General features: G+C 35.3%; 1 protein-coding gene across 1 annotated transcript in view; it reads left to right on the plus strand.

The window, feature by feature from the left end:
- The window catches only part of NCAM2 (neural cell adhesion molecule 2), a 124,245-nt gene extending 101,901 nt beyond the window's left edge, over nt 1–22,344 (plus strand). The window contains exons 16-18 of the mRNA XM_065677124.1: nt 12,011–12,215; nt 16,384–16,503; nt 22,203–22,344. Coding sequence (XP_065533196.1) covers nt 12,011–12,215; nt 16,384–16,503; nt 22,203–22,314 — 437 coding nt within the window. The 3' untranslated portion in view covers nt 22,315–22,344. The remainder of the gene's footprint in view (nt 1–12,010; nt 12,216–16,383; nt 16,504–22,202) is intronic.
- Nucleotides 22,345–23,723: the final 1,379 nt, after the last annotated feature.

A 23,723-nucleotide genomic window follows, 5' to 3' on the forward strand; every position in this document is an offset into this window, starting at 1 on the left:
CAGGAGCACAGTGATGCACAAACACCAGGGCCCCTTGTTCGACCAGGGAAGCAGGAAATTCTTTCGAGAGGCTGTTGTCTGCAGTCACGTCCCTTCTGCATTCCAATCCCATTGTAAAATAGGGACTGGATGCATATAAGGAAAGAATTTTCTCATGTGGACACAACAGTGATAGACTGCTGTTCTGAATAAAGAAAACCAAATTGCAGATGCAGCCGTAACTAGTGAGCATCTGCCACTGGATTAAAAGATTTTGAGTAAAACTTAGGTGGTCTCAGAATGAAACATAAAGTAGGGTCTCATTAAGGTTGCACAAAGAGTCTGATTCTGATATATCATTATTTTGCAGCATTTTCCTAATTTCCTAATATTCTAAACCTTAAAGCAGCTCTACTAAACATTTTCTTACATATTTTACCTATCATATACTGTTAAAAAAAGTTCTAATTTTTTTAATAAAGCAAGACAGGAGAGGTATATGTACTATATACTTATATATATACATATACATACACACTAGAGGTATGTATAAAAGTAGAATAGTGACGATTTCTAAATAATTTTCCTACTCTGGTTAGATGTTTGAAGTACTCTTTACCAGTTGCAAATTTATTATCTTAGCAATCATTCTAACATTGCAGGTAAGCATATAAGAAGACAAGATTAGGAATCAGGGCACAAGGGGTGATCAACTGTGAGCTCTCCAGATATATTTTGAAAGAGCTAATGAAAAGCCTTGAGAAATCTTAGAAGCTAAATATGCATTATAAATGACAAGTTGGCTTTTATCCTCAGTGTCACAGTGCAAGTGGGATAGAGACAAATTTGGATCACTTACCAGTTTTTCCAACTGATGGTAGCTTCAGCTGAAACTTACGTAGTTTCCCCTGTTAAATGAGACATTTAAGGTCTGCTTCAATTTATATTCTTCTACATTATGCATTTTGAGGTTATCAGGTACTTTGAATATGGTCCTTTTCTTTTGGCCTTACTCTTCCCATCAAAGTCCAAAGAGGATGACTTAAAACAATATTATAGGGGTTCTGTGACAGCAGAGCCAGGCAGTTCTGAGGAATGTCCCAAAACCTCTGTAATGAGAAAGAAAAAGAAGAAGAGAATGATGTCCTTGGGTTGTCATGTATCTCCGGAGATGAATAACTAATACAGTTTTGTTTGTATTTATCTTTATTATTTTTTCATAATTCTACCCTTAAAAACAATGAGAGAATGAGAGCACGATTATTTTACAATATATTTTACAATCTTTAGGAAGATACAGAAAATTTTAATATCTTGTCTCTACAGACCAGAATGAGGAAAAAGTGAAAAGAGACATTTGCAAATTAAATTATTATTGGTAGGTATAGACTGAACAGCTTTAAAATTGTAGTTTAAACTGTATTAAAATGATGAATGTCTTCACAAATTGAATTTAATATTCTGGTATCATTAGTACTTAAATATTAGATAAGTAAATTTGTTAATTTAAATGTGGTAATTGTAAAAGGGATTTTAGGTTTTATGATTGACAGTGTAAAACGTTACCAGTTTTTCAAAATTGTCACATATTTTGAAATGCTAATATTCTATCTGTTAGACTGAAGTCCTAAATTATTTTATGCTGAAGTTATGCCTAAAATCCAAATTGGTGTCACAGAACCTTAAGAAGGGTAATGATCATTCTGTGATATAGCAGTATATCTCAAAGGAACAGTATTTTTTAAATCTTCTGATTTACAACATTTTGACTGCAAGGCTGGCTTCTGTCCTAATCAGATTTTACTTGTTGTTTTTCTTGTTTCTGGAGTTTCAACAGCTTCCTAACATTTACAAATTATTCACGAATCAAATTATTTACATAATACAATTAAAATGTGATCATTTCTTATAGTATTAGAATATAATTACTGTCTAGATAAATAGGAAGAATATTGCCCAGAAATAAAATATATCTGTGTGCTTTTATGTGGTGTACAAAACATGCTCATATCAAGCAACAAAATAATATTCCATTTAATTTTGTAATGGAAGTATAAGGCCAACAACTGACATTAAAAACATGATGTGCATATGAAGAATAGATGTTTAAAAGATAAACAGATAGAGTGTTCTAATTACATAAGTAGCCACCACATGACCAACACTTAGTGAGATTCCTGGGGCTTTCCGTGCATTATCTTTCCAGCATGCAAATTTTATTCACTAAATTTAAAAGCTCCACTCGTGTATACAAATGTAAAGTTAAATAATTACGCCTAACAAACAGTATTTTTTTTATAATTTTTTATTGTGCTAATAGTTTCCAGTCTTCTGTTCAGTGTCCAGTATATTGATGACTTTTAATTGCTCATTATTTCACGATTTTTAGGAGAAAAATACTAAAAAAAAGAAAAACCTCTTTTAGGAAGTATTTTGAACAGTATAAAGACAAATCTTGCTTCAGAGGTCTATAAAGACATCACTGAAATCTTTGCTACATCTAGAGCTCATTTGAGTTTATTACGTTGTACTTCATCTATCCCATTTCTCCAGGCGTCTAAGGAATCTTCAGTTTTCCTTTGGTACGCGTTTATCAGGCTTAATGTGTAAGTGATGGAAGCTCACAGGGAAAATCCTATTCCTTGTAATGCCAATGACAACATCCTAATAAAGCCAGTGGTGTCAAATACCAGCTGTAGCTTATCTAGCAACTTTGTCTGTTTAGAAGCAGCAGCTGTATGGAAGCTGAATGCTTGAGAGCTACGTTAAGTTTAGATGTTTTACAAGAATGAGATCAACTAGCATCTTGTAAAACTTACATCAACTAGCAACTGAGGTAGGAACATCCATTTTTATATGTTCTGAGAAACTATTGTAGTAATTTTTGCCACCACAGTCCCATTAGGTTGTATGATATCCTCATTAATAGTTCTGTATATTTATTTTACATTTAACGTATTTGTAGAGGCAGTTTCTAGTAAATATTTTAATTTTGCATCATTTTAATTGTAATACATGTTAAGTGAGCTGTAATTATTAGCAAAGTAAACCATCCTTACTCAGTGTATGTTTCCAACAAAATACATTTGAAAATACATGCAGTGTACTAAAAAACTACTAGTGTGAAAAATATTGCAAGCACTACAGTTTCTGTAAGTTTCTGTTTTCAAAAACAGTATGAAAGGCAAGAAAAATAAGTCTGGGTTTAAAGTAGTTTATTTTAATTTGTCAAACAATGGCATTTTTTCTTCATCTTGTTTATGTTTCACTGCCATTTTGCTCCACTGATTTCTTTCATGCGTGCAGTACTTGCTGTCCTCTCTCTGCTTTCTTCCTGAAGAATGTGTGCATAGTGTAAATGTAATGTCCTTCAGCATCTTTCCAAACACATTGTCAAGAAATGTATGTAACTTTGTGAGTCTTTCATCTGTTATTCAAAGTTCATCTTAGTTTATGCAATTTCTGTCTTCATTTTTGTAATAAAGAAAACTGACTTAAAGCATTTCTATCTGTATTTTCTTTATTATTGATGAATGCTGGTTTTCTGGTGTTATCTACATTAAGTATTTTGTAACTGAAGAGATTTTCTAAGATTGTGTCAGTATTTTTGTTTCAATAGGAAAACTTCAATTGTTTTCTCCAATAATGGATATAAAAAATCCCACACAAAACCAACAAAAAATCATTAATTAATCATTAATTCCTCGGTTCTTAGTTTTGTTCATATTAGGTGGCTGTCATGCTGCTCCTCTAATGAGGCAAGTAGTGAAATATCTATATAAACATGCAGCCTGAGCACTAGATCCATACTGATTTAACTTTCCTGCTTGAAACAATTGTATGCCAAAAGCAGATGTTTTAATACTGGGGAGAACTGTAATGGTACAAGACACTTTTACAGCAAGTACAACTCTGCTGAGACTTGCAATTGCAGCAGTGCAACTATTTCAAGTAAAAACATGCACCATATACTGGCAACACTTATTATTATAACTTCTCTTTTTGTAGCAAATGCTATAAAATAATTATGCATTTTAAATATAGTATCCCGAGTAACACTCAACACTCTTGTGTTTGCATTTAACATATGTCTTAAAGAGCTATAAGAAAGTGCTGTCAAATCTGAAAGAGTTTATCAATTCAAATACAGTCCCAACATAGTTAGATCTTTTTTTCAAGTCTCCTGACTACAGTACTCTGGTTAGAGCTGTCATCCAGTATAAAGATGCAAAAATTTCTCAGGTCTCTGTGGAATGTGCACAGCATGATTTTGAATTCTTCTAAATAACACAGTTAAAATAATTTACTCTTTTATGTTACAGCAGTACTGAAACCACACATAAGTGTATGTTTTCAATCCCCATGTCAATCTTAATTAATCTGCACAGGTTCTTAGAAATTCCTCCAAGAGACATGTTCAGTAAATCTGCTGTCAGTTTGAATGGAGGAAACTGGGACATAGAAATATTCTCATTTCCCCAAAGCATTCTAAAAACCTGCGTGCAGAGTCACAAACTCCACAAGGCTGACGTTGTTGTGCAACCTCTCCCCCTCAATGCACAGGAGGGCTGGGATCTTTCTGCTCACTTTTCTTTGGGGCTTCCCATGGAAGTAGGCAATGCTAAAAAAATACTCTTTCCTGCAGTGGCTGAGTAAATGCATGAAAAAAGGGGTAGTAGCTACCTGATAATTCTTCAGGCACATTAGAATTGCTTCTAAAGGCTACTTAGGGATACTTTGATGATGTCAGGAATAATTTTTTAAAACTTTGCTTAAAAAAATAGTAAACCACAACTCCAAATAGTATTTTGAGAACCCAGCATAATTTTTCTAGCTAATACAGCCTACTTTCCTTTCCCTTCTCATACTTCAGTGGACATGGACAAGGTATCGTTGACAAGAACACTCAAGTTGCCGGTTACAATATTTGTTTTATCTAGGTATTTCATATATGCCTTGTTTAAGACACCTTCATATGAAAAATACTGTAAAAGGCCATTAGCGCAAATGAGACCTGAAGTCCTACTTAGTACCTAGAAAGAGTCATACCAAAAGGAATTTTTCTTTAAAATTTAGAGGAAAAATGTAATTTCAGAAAACTTGTAGGCAAGAGGGTCTCTGCCATAATAGATAGCTCCCTCATTCGCCTAAGTATAGAAAACCATACCATTTCTAATAGATACCATTTTAGGCATGCTCATTTCAGTAGCTCACAACACCTCTATAATTGATAATCCTGGTGGCACCAGACTCTCCTGACTGTGAATGCCCATCCCTCCTGCGCACTGTTTTCTGTAGTATACAGCCTCTTCTTTATGGCTCCTCTTGCTGCCAGTGAAACCATTGAAACTGCTCTGCAATCAGGCTCAGATTTCACTGGAGATGGGAGACAATGAAGATATGTCATTTATGGCTGGAATAAAGTTGGAGGAAATCTTCTATTTATTTAGTTACATCAGGATCAATAACACTGTCCCCTTATTTTTCAAAGCTGTGTGTCAAGCATATCTGTCGGAACATATTACTAAGTTATGCAGTACAGAGCACATATCCTCATGTGCTTGTACACTGCCCTTCAGCAGTATCTGTTGTAGCAGAATGTTATAGGGAAAATCACTGAGGAAGAAAAAGCATTAAAAATAATGTTGATTATAAGCTTGTTAGCATCTTTTTGTATTAAGGAATGGGATAGAAAAGACTGTCATGGTCTCTTGCATCATATGTTCCACCAGCAAATATTGCATAAAATCATCATAATTTATTAAAAGTTGATGCTGCAACTGTATTGATTTTCTATTTCATTTGAAGGTAGACATGTAGCTGCTGGGCACTTACCTGGCTCAAGAGCCACCTTCTATTGGTTTAAATTGCTAAAAGCAGCTCACACAGGTTTGGCTGTGGCAGCCAAAGTGTTGGAGCAAATTTGGGTAGCAGGGAGGGTTGTTTTGGTTGTTTTCTCCTTTTTGCGTGCCATCATTTTTATCTCAGTGAGGAACATGAGTGCTTAGTCATGGGAAGGTCTTGCACAAAGATAGGAAATGCTTCCTCTTCTAATACACTCTTCTCACTAAAAAAAAAAAAAAGGTACATTCTACTTTCACATGCTACCTAAGATAGGGTTCAGTCTGGATACCTGTAACTTGTAAGATTTGGTAGGTGTCATAAAGTCCTGATCAGCTGTAGCAAAGGAGTCGGAGAACTCAACAGCTCCATTTAAACCCCTCTTAGACATTTCATGTTGGAAAATTAAGGAGGAAGATGCTTTCAGAGGCAGTGAGCAAAGTTGTGCAAGTCCCACACTTTAGGTATGTCCATTCTCAATACAAGAAAATGTAAAGCATTACAAGTCAATGAAATACCAGACAATTATTTATAAAAGACTGACTTCTTTTAGCTGTTATCAGTTGAGAAATTATTTCCACTTATTTTGTACAAGGTTGAATGTACTTATATCCCCAAATAAGTAAATGAAGCATTTCAAAGCATCTGGAAACAAATGAATAGTTGCAATGATTAAAATGAAGAACTGTACTTTGAGTATTTGAGATACTCTGCCTCCAGCACCCACTTCATAGTGTTTGTATACATTTTTTTATCTGGGGTTAACTTGTATTATAGATGCATGTTACAGGTCTGGAATTCTGTAATGTATCTGGTAAATCTTTTTGGGTTTGCCGTTGTTTTTATCATTACATGATTGTTGTTCGGATGTGTATCCCCTTTTTCATTCTGTTCTCCAGATCTTAGCTTGGCAGTGCTTGTCCTAGCAATGGTCTTGGCCTTCCACCATTATAATAGCAACTGGTAGAAAAACCCTGTAGAGTTTTTTAACTTCTTGGTGCTACATTATGGTTGTTTGGATGCTCATCAATGAATGCTAATTTTGAAGATCTATGTTTTCTATCTTTTTAGAGGATTTGAACGAGTATATACATCTTGTAAGCCTTTGATTCTAAGTTCCAGATCAGATACAAAATCAAAGACAATGTCCATATACAGAGCAGCAATAACCATCATGGTTGGGCAACCTTTTAAAGACTTAAACAGCACAGTTCAAGAAGATGGTAAACATGAGTACACTTTTTTCTATCAGTACCCAGTCCAATATTTTCAAATTCATTCTCTAGCTCATAATTTTTAACTACTTTAGCTTGAGAGTAGTTCCTACTTTAGCTTCAGACTGACCCGAAAGAAAGGACAAACTTATGCATAATATCCTTGCATATTCATTCTCAAAAATTCCAGTGTAGCTGCCTGGTGCTACTGTATGAGCATAGGAAAATGTGTTTTATCATTGTTTTTTTTTTTTTTTTCTTAAAAACGTAAATGACTGTAAAAGGTTAAGGGCTATGTAGAATCATCTTTCATCTTTCCTTTAACGCATGCCTTCAGAGGAGGAGGGGAAAGGAAGAAAGGCACAAAGCAGTACTAGCTTGTTTTTTTTTTTTTTTCAACAAAACTTAGAATCACTGAATGCGGTTGGAAGGGACCCCTGGAGGTCATCTTGTTCAAACCCACTGCTCAAGCAGATTACATGCAAAGTCTGCAAGTAGATCAGCGTTTGTTAGACCAGCAGTTGAATATATACAATGTGATTCTGTAAGAGTACAGAGAAATTCTGTGAGAGAAATTCATGTGTTTACATTCATGTAACATCAAGCAGAATATATGAATGTTGTATATTAAGTTTCTGTGTCTTTGTGCAGAAACAATAGTTTTAGTTTTCCAGGTACAAAGTACCTGTACACTCTGTGTACATATGGCGTGTTTCTCTCTACACCTGCACTCCTTTAGAGTATCTAATACAGACTCCTTAAAGGAATTAACTCTGAATTTACATTTGAAGGACCAGTTAGTTTTCTTCACTGGGAAATTCTGTTTTACTTGCCAAGTTCTTCATTGCTTTTTGCTATTCAAATAATGATTTGAGAAAAAATGCTCAATTATTGTAATAGAAGTTAGAAATACAACCTAGTCAATAAATGAGAACTTGAAAATTGCCAGCACTTTCTATGACATTTGTAGAAACTTGATTCAATTCTTTTTGTTGCATTTCTGAAAGTTTTGTATATTTCTGTAAGTATTCATTGATAAACACTTGCTTGAAGAATAAAGTGGAAGAATTAAATGACTTTGTTTAAACTTGGCAGTTTCCTTCATTATCATGAGAAGGTATGTTATTTTTACCACATTTATGTGACACAAAGCATGTCATTTTTAATGGGTCATATTTTTGAAATATTATAATTAAAGTTCATTCATGACTGTGGAACTTACACATTTTTGTTTTTTCAAGCAGTGTTTTAAAAGACTCCACTATGATTAGATTACTAAGGTGTACAATAAACCTTTTCACAAAATCATTAATAACTGATTCATTCACTTTAACGTTGATTTTTAAAGATTTAAAATAAGTGTGTTTTCAACTAGGGAAAAAAGGTACATAAAGACTTTATTGTTGTAGAGCACAAAGTAGAACTAGTGTTTTGAGTCCATTTAGTACATATTGGATCACTGTAAAAATACAAACAAAACCAACAGATGTTTAAAATCATTGCTGCTTATAATGTATTTTTTTGTACCATTAAAAAATTGTTACAGTAAAGTTGACTTCAGTCCAATTTAGGGCAAATTTTTTTGATAACAAAGGTGTTTTGCGAGGTTGGTTGAAAGGCTATATGTAATATGACATTAATTTTTCATCCAGTCACAGAATCAGTACTTCTGATGATGTCATAAGGTATTAAGACAAAATTTCCCAGTTTTGATATCATAGATGTATTAGGATATGATTTTTGAAAGCAGTCAGGACAGGCCTAAATCTGCTTCAGTATTTATTGTCATTACTTTTGCAGCTGACTTCTATAGGAGCAGATAAACTGCTTCAAAGGTGCAGCAGTTTAAGAACAGAAGCCAAAGATTAACTTTTAAAAAATATTTTTATATATTTTAGTTAATATTAAAAATAAACCATAACACATACACTTTTCAAACACAAACCAGTCCAATTTCTGTCTTTCTTCAGAAGAAGAAAGTACATGAAGAGCCTGAGACAGGTGAGAAGGCTGATGACAGCAATACCTCTCACCGCACTGTAAAGTGCAGCCATATTCGTGTTGCTCTTTGTGGTGTGGGAGAGACAAGAACGAAATGTTGGAAAAGTACTGGCAATCATAAGAAATCATACTTTAAAACATTGTGAAACAGAAACCCATATGAACAAATGGGTTGCAAGGAGGAAAAATAGGACTTAGGACATGTGGGGCAGTAGTAAGGATGAAGAATGCTGATGAAAAGGAAATTATCAATCATAAAGAGATAGAAAGATATGCAGCAGTCAAATAATTAGGTCTCAGATATCTCACCAATACCAAGATTAAACTTAAAGTCTTCCTGACAACTGTTACAAATAAATATGTATATCATTGCACATAGGAGCAATATTGTTACTGTAAACATTTCCTTCACTTGCCAGTGAAAATATTGTGTAGGCATTTCTGTCACTAAATAATTCGGGGTGTGAAGCTTGCCACATCACAATGTTCCAGTGATACTGGAAGTGAAAAATGTATGTTAACACTGAATTATAAAAAAGAAAAAAAAAAACACCCCCTAAAAACACAACATTAACACAGCCATCCCAAATCCCTTTAAAATATGGATTATACTACCCTATTTTTAATCTTCCACATTCTGTTTAGTGGTTGAAAAGAGATGTAGAGGAAAGCTTGGCTGTATAAGGTCTCTAGAACTGGACTGCATAATTTACTGGTATTATATCTGTTGAAATGTATGAGCTTTTCAATAACCTGAATTAAATATCTATTTATATTCCTGACAATTCAGACTGGTAAACGCAAATGAAATATACATAGGAAGTCATCAGATAGATGGATGGATGCATGGGTAAAGCAAGTTTTGGAAGAGGTAGCAGAAATTACAATATTTAAATAGGGATGTTGATTTTAAAAACAAGAAAGAAAATTACTTCATGTGAGATGTTAACTTCCAACATTTCTGACAGGGTAAATACATAAATTATACATAATTTCATTGCTGTGCCATTATTTTTAGAATCATAGAAACACAGAATGGCTTGGGTTGGAAAGCACCTTAAGATCACCTAGTTCCAGCCCCTGCCATGGGCAAGGGCACATCACACTAAACCGTATTGCTCAGGGCTCTGTCCAGCCTGGCCTTGAACGCTGCCAGGGATGGAGCATTTACCACTTCCTTGGGCAGCCAGTTCCAGTGCCTCACCACCCTCACAGTAAAGAACTTCCTTATATCTGACCTGAACTTCCCCTGTTTAAGTGTAAACCCCTAAACCCATAAATAATATTGTTATTTGTATAGAGGCTTTTAAGTCTTCTGAAAGGAGCATAACTTAAAGCAATATCTGTCTGTCTGCCTATCCATCCATGTAAATAGATATATTGGATTCTGACTTACTGCATAATAGCATTCTGAGGAACAGTTCTATAATAATACAACTCATATAATAAACAATGAAAGCAATTACCTAAGAAGTCAAATGTTTCCCTTCTTGTGAAAAAAGGTTTTCTTTTCCATTTAAGCGTTCTATCACGTAGGCTAACAACACATGTATTTCTGTTAGTGTGTACTGATTTAGAAGTCCTCAGGAAAATAATTTTCAAATTACATTTCAAAGGGTAAATAGACATTTTCTTAAAAGTTAATTAAGAAGAAATATGAAATCTTAAATTCTATTTTTCATCTGAAAACAGTCCCCAGTGTACCAGGGAGGCAGAGGAATAAGAAGAGAAAGATGACAGTAGGGGGCCCATTAAAACAGTTGTTGTATTACATTATACTATGTTTTGATGTTTGTTATAATATTATTCAAGTAATCTCCTGTCAGAAAAATCTTGCTCCTACTGTAGCAACAGGTATAGGTACAGCTGCAAATGGAAATACAGTACTGCACTGCTGACTCATACATCTCTCAAGGCATGGTAACACTAAGTGAGAAATCAGCATGCACAAAAACCAGTTCCATTCCCCTGAGGAGTTCGCTCAGAACATAGCATCACACAAGGCAATTGTCTCTAGCCAATTTCTAAGCAAGACTGAGACCTTCTTGAATGAGATGGGTAGATGAACTTTTACTGAGGCCTCTTTTTTTTTTGCCCAGTTTATTGATAATATACAAATTCTCTCCTATATAAGGGTCATCTGAGTTCACAAACACACTAGTTGTTGTTCTAAGAATGACACTATTCAAAACAGTGTGTAGCATTACTGTGTATTATGGAAATGTCAGTGAGTCAAAACAAAGTATTTTTTCTGCGATTCATAATGAAGTAAAATTAGCTAAGCATCAGCTTTCATAATAAAAATACAGCAAACAAGATCAGGTGGGGAATATGTTTATTTTGAAGTGTATGAATGTATTTTCAAGGTACAAGACTATACAAAATGAGGTCCTAACCCTATAATCATTTGATAATATCCATAGTTTTACTCATATTAATTTATTTCAGACTGCAACTGTTGGCAGATTAAATAGCTTTAATTATCTTCTTCTAAGACTTTTGAATTCTATTTTAATTCAGAAAATGACCTTTACAAGAGTAAACACTGTTTTGGCACTATCTTAATCCTTTCATAGTTCTGCTTAGCACTCCTGATAATTAATCTGATTTGAAAAGTGAAAAATGACAGCTTATATCAACTATTATGTTGAACATTTAAAATGTTTTTCTTAGGCTGCATGCTGATAATTTCAGTCTTGTAATGTTAAGATGTGATTTTTTTGTTATCAAATAATATTATTTATGCTATGTTGGATTTTTGGCAATGGGAAAATATTATGTAGAAATATTTTTCTTGTGTGATTTTTTTTAAGTTGTATATGTCCTTAATCTTCAAGACTGATTATTTCCATTAATTTCTGAATGGTTCTTTTCTAAATATCCTTTAGCTTCTTGGCCAACAGCTTAAAAGCTTCATGAGATGCTGTTGTTTGGGTTGAATTTTATTAATAAATTTTAATTTTCTTTCCTTCAAGACACTCTTTTTAATGGTCTTGGACTTGGTGCTGTCATCGGCCTGGGAGTGGCAGCCCTTTTGTTAATCCTGGTTGTGACTGATGTTACCTGCTTCTTTGTACGACAATGTGGATTGCTAATGTGCATCACCAGGAGAATCTGTGGGAAAAAAAGTGGTTCAAGTGGAAAAAGCAAAGAACTGGAAGAAGGAAAGGCCGCTTACTTGTGAGTATTAATCACATATTTTGGAAACTTCATTAAAAGAAACTTGGCTGTCCAACTTATGTTAACTTCATGGCCATTTTGTGGCATGGCAAATGGAATTAATAAAACGTTTCTGTTACTTTGGAAAGTGTTCCTCTGAAATGTATAGGATTGTTTGTGGTCAAATGTTGCCTTAAAAGAAAAATCAGCACAAAAAGTCATTTACAATACCTCGCTTTAAAATGGCATTTTTGTGCAGCTTCACACAAAGGAAATCAATTTCAATTCAGTAAGTTATAGGCACATCTTTGGTCCATGAGGAACAGATCATTGTAACTCTGTTTCTACAAATCCATCTTTGAGCTGCTAATACCCAAAACCTCAGCATATGGTTGTGACAGTGCCAGTAAATCTGCGAGTGAAGGACATAGTAGAAAATCCGTGAATGAGTTTTTCTTCTCAGATAGAAAATCTTGTTTCTTGCCCATGGACTTTAAGAATAAAAGGCATTGTTGATTTTTAAAAAAGGGGGTGCTGAGTTGGATGTGGGTGAAACACTCAGGACTGTTATTGTTCTTCATAGCAACAGTCAATGATTGCTGAACATTAAGTGGGGAATAAACAATCCTGATCTTCACAAATACCCATGTAGTGGCTACTTCATCAAACAAATGTGAATAAACTGATCATTTATGTGCAAATATGTTCCCTTAAATGATAAGAGTGGAGAGTGAGATCTCTGGCAAAACAATTCAAGTACTGATTGCATAAAATAATGGTACATTAAAGACCCAGAATTTACAGGGTTTTCCAAAGGTAAGCAGAAAGAGGATTACTTGCAGTCTGTCATTTTAGGCAGTTCCATTTTTTTACTTAAGAAAAGCTTAATTTCCTCTTTATGTTCATCACATATATTTCTTATGCATACACTGTAATATCTGTGAGAATGCTATCTTTGTGTGGTTTAAATAACATTTACTGGTCCAATTACTGTGTGATGTAGCTCTTCTAGTACTCATGCCTGGGAGATCAGATTTTTCAGCCCTCATTATTCATAGCTGTATCAAGCTTCTTTGTTGTTAGTCGTGTCTGTTCTGGTTTTAGTTCTGACTATAGGGATTCAAGAGTCTATGTCTTTCCTAGAATGATTTCTTAGTTGGGTTCTCAGGCTTTTGGAAACAGCTCCATGGAACAAAACCAGATCAAATAATGCTTCTGAATAGAAGTTATGTCATAAAATAGATGTTTCCTAATTCTCCGCAGCTTACAGTAGGAGAAGAAAGTATTTTTTTCTGTGGCCTGAAGCTAGCATGTCCAGGTCAATAGAATCAAGATGTGAAGCTTCCGACTCTGACTTGGCTGTTCTTTCCTGTTGAGCACAGCACTTCAGTTTATGTTTTAATTTTCCATTCAAGAAGTGACCAAGTACAAATTGGTGTACATAACCTCCTGAATGGGAAGACCTTATGGAGCTAAAGTTGCAAATGTCACTTAACAGTAGTTTATACCTTGATGTCTCATTTCATACCCAAATGACATTTCATGCTCTCCCAGAAAAGCATAAAGCCTGGTCACTTAACATTAATTCCTCCATGACACTTATTTTGCAAGAACAACTACCATATTTAATTATATTTCTTTCCTTGTTGGGGTGATCTTCAGTCAATCTGTCTTACAGTTTGGGACTGTTCTTATTTTAGTCTGTAATCTGCATAAATAAACTGTGAGGCTGAAATTTCAAGACAGGCTTGAAGAGTCAGAATTTGAATTTATTTCATGCCAACTGCTATTCTCTAAAAGGCACAGACATTTCCATGTTTTAAATATGTCAGTTTGCATTCTGAATTTCTGAGTGGGTTTATGGTAGAGTTGTATATTACATTTTGATTGTAGGATATAGAGAGATTTAGTAATTATGTTCCATATGTAGTGAATGGAGATGGTACAATGCGTGTAACATAACAGACATCTGGAATGAAAACTACATCATGCGTTTCCTACAGATCACTTTCCCTTCTGTGGAATTTTTAAGCATTTGCAGTGCTTCAGTCCTGTATGAATGCTGTTTCCAAATAATGTCTTTTTTAAGCTTTGGTCATGCAATAATCTATGTTCATCTGTAAAACTGTAGATGTACAAACAAACCAAGTTGAACTTCTTATTCCCTCCACCAGTCCTATGCAGTCCATAATCTTTTGACAGATCATAACAGTTTTGTGTCTCATCAACAGAAATTAGCATTGTAACCATTTGTGTATCTTAAAGTAGAATTTCACTTGTGGAAGTGAAGAAGCACATGCAGGGTTGGGTTGTTGGTTTGTTGTTTTTAAATAACAAGAATCTTTTAGACTTCTTGCCTGCATATTTGTCTGTGCCAGACTTTTTTTTAACCTACAAAGACGTTCCTTGAGGATACCTTCCAGAGGACAGTAGAGTTTTCCAGGTACTTTCTGAGAAGTTGGATTATTACAGTTGTAACAAGCTGTTTAACAGAGATATATGAATTGGACAAGGGTTTAACTAGTTCTTTGCTATGGCACGTAACAGTCTGACTTCTTCTAGAATATCACAGGTCCAGGTAATAGTCTGCTAAATGTAAAAGTAATTATTCATCTGTAACTCAGCTACCCTGTATTTCCAGACTGTGGCTGATGAAATTCCAGGATACAATTCTTGATCTGATGACAGGAATAGGGATGAAATATTTACATAGAAAGAGCTTTTTATTTGGAAATATCAAATATATCTTGGGTATTCTTTCATCTACCTTTTAAGATTAAAATTATATGCAAGTTTATTAGTACTAATATTATTAATACTTCTGTAGCACTGAGCATCTATTTCCATATCATGGCAATATTATTGAGAGCAGAGAAGGACTTGGGTATACTGGTGAATGAAAAGGTGGACATGAGCCAGCAGTGTGCACCCACAACCCGGAAAACTATCCATGTCCTGGGCTGCATCAAAAGGAAGGACAACCTACAGGTTGAAGGAGGTGATTCTCCTACTCTATGCTGTTCTTGAGAGAGCCCACCTGCAGTACTGCCTTCAGCTCTCAGGCCCCCAACACAAGGGGGACATGGGCCTGTTAAATCAAGTCTGGGGGAGGGCCATGAAGGTGATGGGAGGGCTGGAGAACCTCTCCTATGAAGACGGGCTGAAAGAGCTGGGGTTGTTCAGCTTGGAGAAGAGAAAGCTCCAGGAAGAACTTACAGCAGCTTCCATTACCTAAAGGGGGGCTTGTAAGAAAGATGGAGCAGACTTTTTATCAGGGCCTGTTGAGATGAGACAAGGGGTAATGGTTTTAAAGTGGAAGAGCATAGATGTACATTGAACATAAGGAAGAACTTTTTTACGACCAGGGTGGTGTAACACTGGAACAGGTTGCTCAGAAAAGTGATAGGTGCCCCATCCCTGGAAATCAGGTTGGATAGAGCTCTGAGCAACCTGATCTACTTGAAGTTGTCCCTGCTCATTGCTGTCCTAGGTTGGACTAGATGACCTTAAAAGTCCCTTCCAACCCAAACCTATTCTATAATTATCAACAAAAGCATAATGACAGTACTGCTCCATCTTCCAACTCATTGTCCAGTTAGCACAAAAGTTATTCTTTTACTTACATGTGAAAGACTAGCATTTGTTCCTAAAGTGGGGGAAATAATGACATAGAAACAAAGAGTTTCTTCTACTAGTGCAAGCAGAAGAGTCTAGTTTCTTATCACACAAGGGCTCTTTATGCTGTTTTAGCAGCTGGGGTTGTCACAATCTCAGGATATCAGAGTTCTGCAGTGTGTATACTAATACAAAGGCTCTTTATACTGCCTAAAAAGTTCAAGCATAACTAGGCATCAAGTCCTATATTTATTATACTAGGTTAGCAAAGTTTACATCTATTGCCATGAAGAGGCCATCATCTGATTATTTAGTCATAAACAAAATGCTCTTTTGAGATGCTAATCCATGATGTTTGTGAAGTTAGGCAAGTAACCATGGATACAGGCTGCTTTGAAGACTTCAAGGAATTGGGAACAGGCTGTTAAATGTGTCTCGGTGGTGTTAGTCACTGATAATTAGTTCTGCCTTTTCTTTGCTGACTTTTGAGAGAAAGGATCTTGGTAATTATTTATATGCAATGTATATGGTTAATATGATGATATAAGACTAAGACTCTTTTAATAATTTTTAGGAAGGATGGATCAAAAGAGCCAATTGTGGAAATGAGAACAGAGGATGAAAGAATTACCAATCATGAAGATGGGAGTCCTGTAAATGAGCCAAATGAGACAACTCCCCTCACAGAACCAGAGTAAGTAGCCTGACATTCCCTGGAGTTTCACACAAGATCCTTCTGGCTACAAGGGTGGACTGGGCTTCACACTTTCTGAGAGGGAGATAAACAGCATCACCAGAATGGTGTGCTGCAGCAGTGTGCAGGTATACAACCACATCTGGGCATTATCCAGCCTTTGGATGACAATACCATGATAGCAGCAATTCTGCAGAGTATCTTTACACTACAACCTATTTGGAGGTTAGCGAGTATCCAGCTCTCCTGACCCTGCAGTGGTGGCTGAGTAGGAGTACCAAGATTTTTTTAGTTAGGTGCGGCTGATCTTTACCACATTCCAGCAGTTATTAAACACTCCACAGGAATAATATCCTGATTGTCAGAAATAGCTTTAGACTGAGACACACACACCCCCCTACACACCCCCTGTACATAGGGCACAATGAATTCATGCTCTAGAAACCCAGCTTCTTGGGTTGTCCCTCCCTGCTTTCATTCATGTAACTGGGAGCTTAGCTCAGTGTCGATGTGGTGTAACTGGATTAGTAGTGCTGAAGGGTAGCCACTTTGTTTTCCTCATGCCCTCTTCCTACCCCTGCAAGCTGTTCTCAGCACAGAAACAGCAGTTCTTGCCAAGGCTCACAGGCTCCAGCTACCTCCTGAGTCACAGGGACCAGCTGTGAGCTGGGGGATCCCAAGTGCCGGTGGTTAGGTCCTCTCCTGTTTTGCTGCTGCAGCCCCTGGAACAAATTAAACTGGGTAAAGTGGCTGGTGTTTGTACCTGAATAACACTTCTCAAAACCTCTGTGGAGGATAAAGTGGCATTTGTGATAGGGTACAAGCAAGCTGGTATCTTCCTAAGCTTACTATTGCAGTGAGAGCTTCTGATATTGTTTTTTTTTTTTTCCCCTGAAAATTCAGTTTGAAGAGAAACTAGTATTTCAACAAAGGTGTTGACAGTTTCATTCTTTCTATAGAGTGCCCACCTAGTGGTATTAAAGGACATCAACTGATTGCTAAAGAGTTTCATTCCTGAGCCTCAAAAGTCAATTTATTTGAAATTATTAAAGAAAGCTTCTAGTTTCTTTGGTTTGAGCCCAGAGCTTTTCATGTGTTGTGAAAATCTCCTAGCTCATGAAAACTTAAAGGTGTCATGGCTACAAAGACACTTCTGTAGTCAATATAGAATCACAAAGTCATAGAATGATTTGGGTTGGAAGGGACCTTAAAAATCATCTAGTTTCAACCCCTCTGCCATAGGCAGAGACACCTTCCACTAGACCAGGTTGCTCCAAGCCCCATCCAGGGGATGGAATGGGGCAGCCACAACTTCTCTGGGCAACCTGTGCCGGTGCCTTACCACCCTCATAGTGAAGAATTTCTTCCTAATTTCTAATCTAAATCTCCCATCTTCCAGTTTAAAACCATTCCCCCTTGTCCTGTCACTACATGATCTTGTAAAAAGTCGTTCTCTAGATTTCTTTTAGGCCCCCTTTAGGTACAGGGTGTCCCCTGAGCTTTCTCTTTTCCAGGCTGAACAACCCCATCTCTCTCAGCTTGTCAAAAAAATGATATAAAAAATCACTTGTTGATTATATGATAAAATCACAGTTGTTGTTTGAAAGGAAAAGATGTTCTTACAAAAGTCTATTTCTGAAATGACAAGAAAATTGTTTTTCTTACTATTATCTAGAACTGCAAAAGACAGAACCTTTAATAAGAAGAAAGTCTGTGTTATTGACTGTCAGTGGCATTTTTAGTAAATGGGGTTGGGAGTTGTGTTAAAATAACAGTGCAATAAGCTATATACTTCCTTAAAGAACCTGTACTTGAAGACTTTAAACTTTTGTTAATTGAACAATTATGGAATTTGTTGAATGACTAGTGATATGTTTGCTCTTCATATTAGAATTTATAATGAGGGGCACTTCAGAGAACCCACAGTTATCTGAGGAGTCAGGGGAATGTAGTAGTAAACATTGTAAAAGCCCAGCAGGACTCGGATATGTTAGTGGGTAAGGTGCCAGGGCCACATTTTTTTGTGCTTCAGGACTATCTGTAGCACCAAATCTTGTAAATACAAGAGAGATGCATCTAGCAAGGGACATGATAGCAGGAAAGATCCAGTTCAATTCTTCCTACTTGTTCCAGTCATTAGAACAGCTGACATAAGTGAACTATGAGGATGTTAAAATCCTCTTTTATTATCCTGGGGGAGGGGGAAAGAATCAGTCACTGGGTGGCACAAAAAATAATTAAAGCATAGGAACAACTGATAAGGAGTTTGATATAATTATGTCCTTGGGAGAATAGGTCTACTAAGAGATATTAATAATGATGAGCTTCCTTTTGGTAAATTCTTCTCCAACAACCAGTGGCAAAAGGCAGCAGTCCAAGCTACAGCTGGACAGAAGCCAGCTAAAGATTCAGGACAGAGTCACTTAAGAAACCAAAGATAAATAGATCACCATGCATCCAAGACATATGAACACTGGTACTAAGGGAACATGGAAAGACCTTCTGCTCATTCACAGGTCAACTGAAAAAACAGAGAAGCAATAGAAAGTATGGGTGAGATGCTACTAAAGGAAAGGAGGATGCAATAGGATGGAAGTCCCTCAGTAGGAAGAACAAGTAAGACTTGTTCACAAAAATGCATTGTGAACAACAGGTGCTATCAGCTGGAAGCTGAAACCCAGGCATATCCTGGGCAGAGCAAGGATGACCAGCAGGGATCTTGAATGGAAGAGCTTAGCTTGCAGGAAGGAAGACTTTCAAGGAAATTCCTGGCAGGCAGTGTTCATACAAGGTGGGATTCATTCTGAGTAATTATAGCTGTCTTAAAGGTATATAAGGTAAGCCTTCATTTTAAATTGGATTAAATATTTTGAATAATAGTTGAATTATTTTGAATAATAGTTTAATTATTTTGAATAATACCAAATTATACTTAGAACTTTAAATACAATTTAATCATTTGTGGGAAATAATTAATAAAGGGATTACTTCATCTTACAATAATATTTTCATTATATTGGTCAGCATATTATTCAGCAGTCTACGTTTTACCTTAACTCAGGTGATTCTTTTCAAAGCCAGGTTTGGAATCCATGCATGACAGATGAGCACAAAGCACTTTCACCTGCAAGTCAAGTTTTAATAATGCTGTCAGGAAATGATTTTGAGCTGTGCATTTCATATTACATTTCTGTGATATGATTAAAATACCACGTGAAATGTGGTACTAATTGCATTGCTAATTAATGTAAAAATTCTGACATTATTGTGTTTCTAATGTTAGTTGAGTTTTTCTTAGTGTTAATGAAGCTGGGTGAATTCCAGAACCAAAAGGGCTGGGAGCCATTCTCCTGTAAAATAGGAAAGTAAATACTCTAGTTAAAAGTTTTGTATGGGTAATATCATCAGACTATTTCATTTAGGCCACTTGCAGCACTAAGAGAAGTCAATATTATTAATGATTGATAACACCCAACATCTGATTAAAGCAAAAGAACCTTTTAAAGTTCTCTAGTATCTTTTTTTTTTCTAAAAAAAGCTTTAATTATAAAATACTTTAAGATTTGAAAGGATTAGTCTGCCCAGCTGAAAAGCATCAAATTAATTTGAGTAGATGTAGCTAAAGAAAAATTAGGTATAGGAAAATTGGTGTAATTAAAATATTTAAACTTAATTTAGTTAATTAAAAGAAGAAAATTATTAAATCTGAACTAAAGATTAAATATTAATTAATATTTGAAACAAATGAAGAGGAGAATTCCAAACCCAAAAATTCTGTCATAGTCAAAAGGATAATGTTGAACAACAACTAAACTGATAACTTCACCTGATATCCAAAAAAAACCTACAAGCTTTTAAAGACAATCAGGTTAAGGAATGGTCGATGGACTTTTTGATGAGGAAACTTGCAAAACATTTGATTTGTTTGTAGTTTGGTTGTTTGGTTCGTTGTTTTTTCCCTTGCTTACACTGAAAGCAAGGCTAATTTTATCACACTGCAGTAACATGGATTTCAGTAATACCTAATATCCTTCAACAGGGTTCTAACAAATCTTCCTATTTCAATTAATTTGAAAATAGTTGTAACATGCTCTTAATCCACTTTTCCAAAACAGTATATTCTGTCAATTGCCCAGTTTTCACTTTGACTAAATATTTCTTCCCTTTCAGCAACATTTTTTGAGAAATTACTTTGCCTTTATATAAAACTAGATTAAATTCAGTCTTTCTTTAAATACTGATGGAAGTGCTTTGCATGATCAGGTCTTTAACACAGGTGCCTGCTTACCTAAAATGCGTCTCATGAGCCATGCTTCCTCTGCCTCAATGTTTTATCTTCTTTTAAAAATAGATTAGTGTTGGTTCTGCTGTTTCCATTCTTTCAGGCATTGTGTTGTAGGCTGAAATCTGTTTCCTTTGGGTGTGCCATGTGAAATGGGCAATTACTAGAGATCTTTGTCTGTGCTGAAAGCCAGACAGCTGATATATATCCCACATACTTTACTGTAATAGAGCAAGTTAGTCTTCTCTTTGATTTCTCTGAGATACAAGTTGTGCTCACTGTTTAACCTCTAGACAAACAGCAGTTCATTTCAGACAGCATTTCATAAGACTGGGAATTTGGGTATTGCACTATTTTATTTGTTGTTATTAAACACTGTTATTACAAGAGATTCCTAAGGGGTTCCTTAGACAGGTTTTGAACAGTATATTGCTCTTTGGGACATCGAAGCAATCACTGTGGAAGTTTGCTGAAACATTTACTGGTTGTAATGGATAAAAAAGGCATATGCACACTATTCCCTAGTTAAAAACAGAAAGCAAATGCAAACTGAAATCACGATTAATGGCAATTATGCCCAGGAGACATTATTACGGGAACGTCTGAGTAAACCATACATATTTTGACAGATTTTGGGTTTGGGTTTGGTTTTTTTTTTTCTGTTTTTTCACAGCTAACTATTGACAGCAGGGAATCAATGATTTTCCAGATCCTTTTGAATGAAATCAGTGATTGTCCTTCCTGTAAAGCAAGGGTGGAGACACTGTTGCCACTGGAATTAAGGATCATAAAACTCCTCTGAGTTTTCTCTAAGTTAGTCTTAAAAGAGCTATAAGTTATTAGTGCAGCTGGATAGTGTGATCTAGGAAAAATAAATTTTAGAATTTTCAAAGTAATAAAATAACTTCCATTACCTCATTGTGCTATAAAAAGTTCTTTCCTTTACCAATGTCTTGGCATAACCTCCAATGATAGATTTCCTATTTCATATAAAATTGAATTTATATTTGGAAATGGACATAAAAAAGAGTTTAATCTAGATTCATTAAAAGGCTTACCTTTAAGTGTTTCACAGTATCCTAAGGAATTCATACCTCTATACTGTCTCGGGTCAATTAATTTGGCATTCTATTGCTTCTTTTGTCTTACTGCAGAAACTGCATTTTGAGCAGCAGCAATGTTCTTGTCATGTGACATTTCGTTTTTTCTGGCTTTATAGAAATGGAAAGAGTCAATATGAATTTCTTTAAAAGCAAATAACCTCATAATATAAATAATTATACATTATTGTCAATAAATTATGTAAATTATGTTTTTAGAAACACTGTGAACTGTATAAGCAATATGTACACTGTAGACTTAAATTCCAGTTTACACATTATTTATGTGTTACCATGATTCCTCTCTTCTTTGATAGGAAGCTGCCGCTAAAGGAGGAGAATGGGAAAGAAGCTTTAAATGCAGAAAACATAGAAATCAAAGTTGCTAATGACATCATCCAGTCGAAAGAAGATGATAGCAAAGCATAATAAGATAAACTACAGCTGTCTGGATAATGCATTTGGATTGAAGTAACCCTGTGACCAAAATTTTACAGCTGACCTTAATTTCTTGGGAAACTTAAGCTTGGAATAGTTAGTACATGTGTACATATGATGAAACAGTTTCTGTCCACGGTTCCTTTCTATTTTTTGGTTAATGGTTTTAGTATGTAGTTTTGCTGACACCAAGTCCCATGGTATAAGTTTGAAAAATCTGCAGAATAAGGACTGTAATTTATTATATGATAAAATTTGTCTATTTAGAACAGTTATAAAGCACCCCTAATCACAAACAACACGTGAGGTCTCTCCAGATCTTACAGTGCAAGCTACATACATAAAGTGACATCTACTACTATATTTGTTTCCATTTATAATAAAAAAATAAATGCAGGTTGCCCTTACAGAAAAAACAGTCTCAGTGTAAAGTTTAAGACCTTAGCAATGGCAGACACTCAGTAGTCATTCCATCTGTGCTTATCACTTGAAGTAAACACAGAGCAAGCTCCACCTGTAGTTTCACCTGGCTTTTTTTTTGGTAAAATAACAAGTTGATAATGGCCATGCAGACTTAAATAATATTGGCTATTTTGTAGCAGTATATTGGCCTTATCCTGACTACGTGAGTGTGATTCTGAAAGACTCCATGTCAATGATTCAGGTTTACTGTATTAAAGGTTTGGAGGTTGCATGTGAACTAAAATAACAGCAAAGGTGTGAAAATAAAACTTTTTTTAATTATAACCTTGGCTTTAAATGAAACCTTACAATAAACACAAGCTAATTTGGTATTAGAACAAATACATTTTTTCCTGTCTAGAGTTTCTTAAGATTTTTTTTTTTATTGTTCATATATATTATTCTGCTTAACATGCATCACTGAAATTTGACTGATTTATTTGATGCAAAATTTGTTCATATTTATTTCCATTGATTTAATGGTGCCACTAATTGGAGTTATATATTTTGTTTCTATTTCAGCATAGTGTATACACACCTACCAGACTTTTCAAAATCGTGCTGTGAAAGATGTAGATAAACAATATAGAAAACTAGATTGTAAAATTCTATTTAACCAAGTAAATTGTAGAGTACGTTATGGATTCCCCAAATCTAAGTTATACCTGAGGTTTAAGTGTAGCTTTACTCAGTAAATCATTTTTTATCCTGACTTATATCTGAATTTTGCTCATATTTGCAGTTCTTATACTTCCCAGTTTCCCACAGGATGTCATCAACCCTTAGCTGATATTTCAAAGTCATGGCAAAGTGGTTGACTTTGTGCAGTAAAGCTGAAAGTGAAATGTAAAAGAATGTCCTTAAATTTGAGGAAGATGACAGGTTAACCTTCATGTTAACCCAATCTTTAGTGCAATTGAAATTGCTGAGGAGGACAT

This window comes from Lathamus discolor, chromosome 4, assembly GCF_037157495.1.
Source record: "Lathamus discolor isolate bLatDis1 chromosome 4, bLatDis1.hap1, whole genome shotgun sequence".
Lineage (NCBI taxonomy): Eukaryota > Metazoa > Chordata > Aves > Psittaciformes > Psittacidae > Lathamus > Lathamus discolor.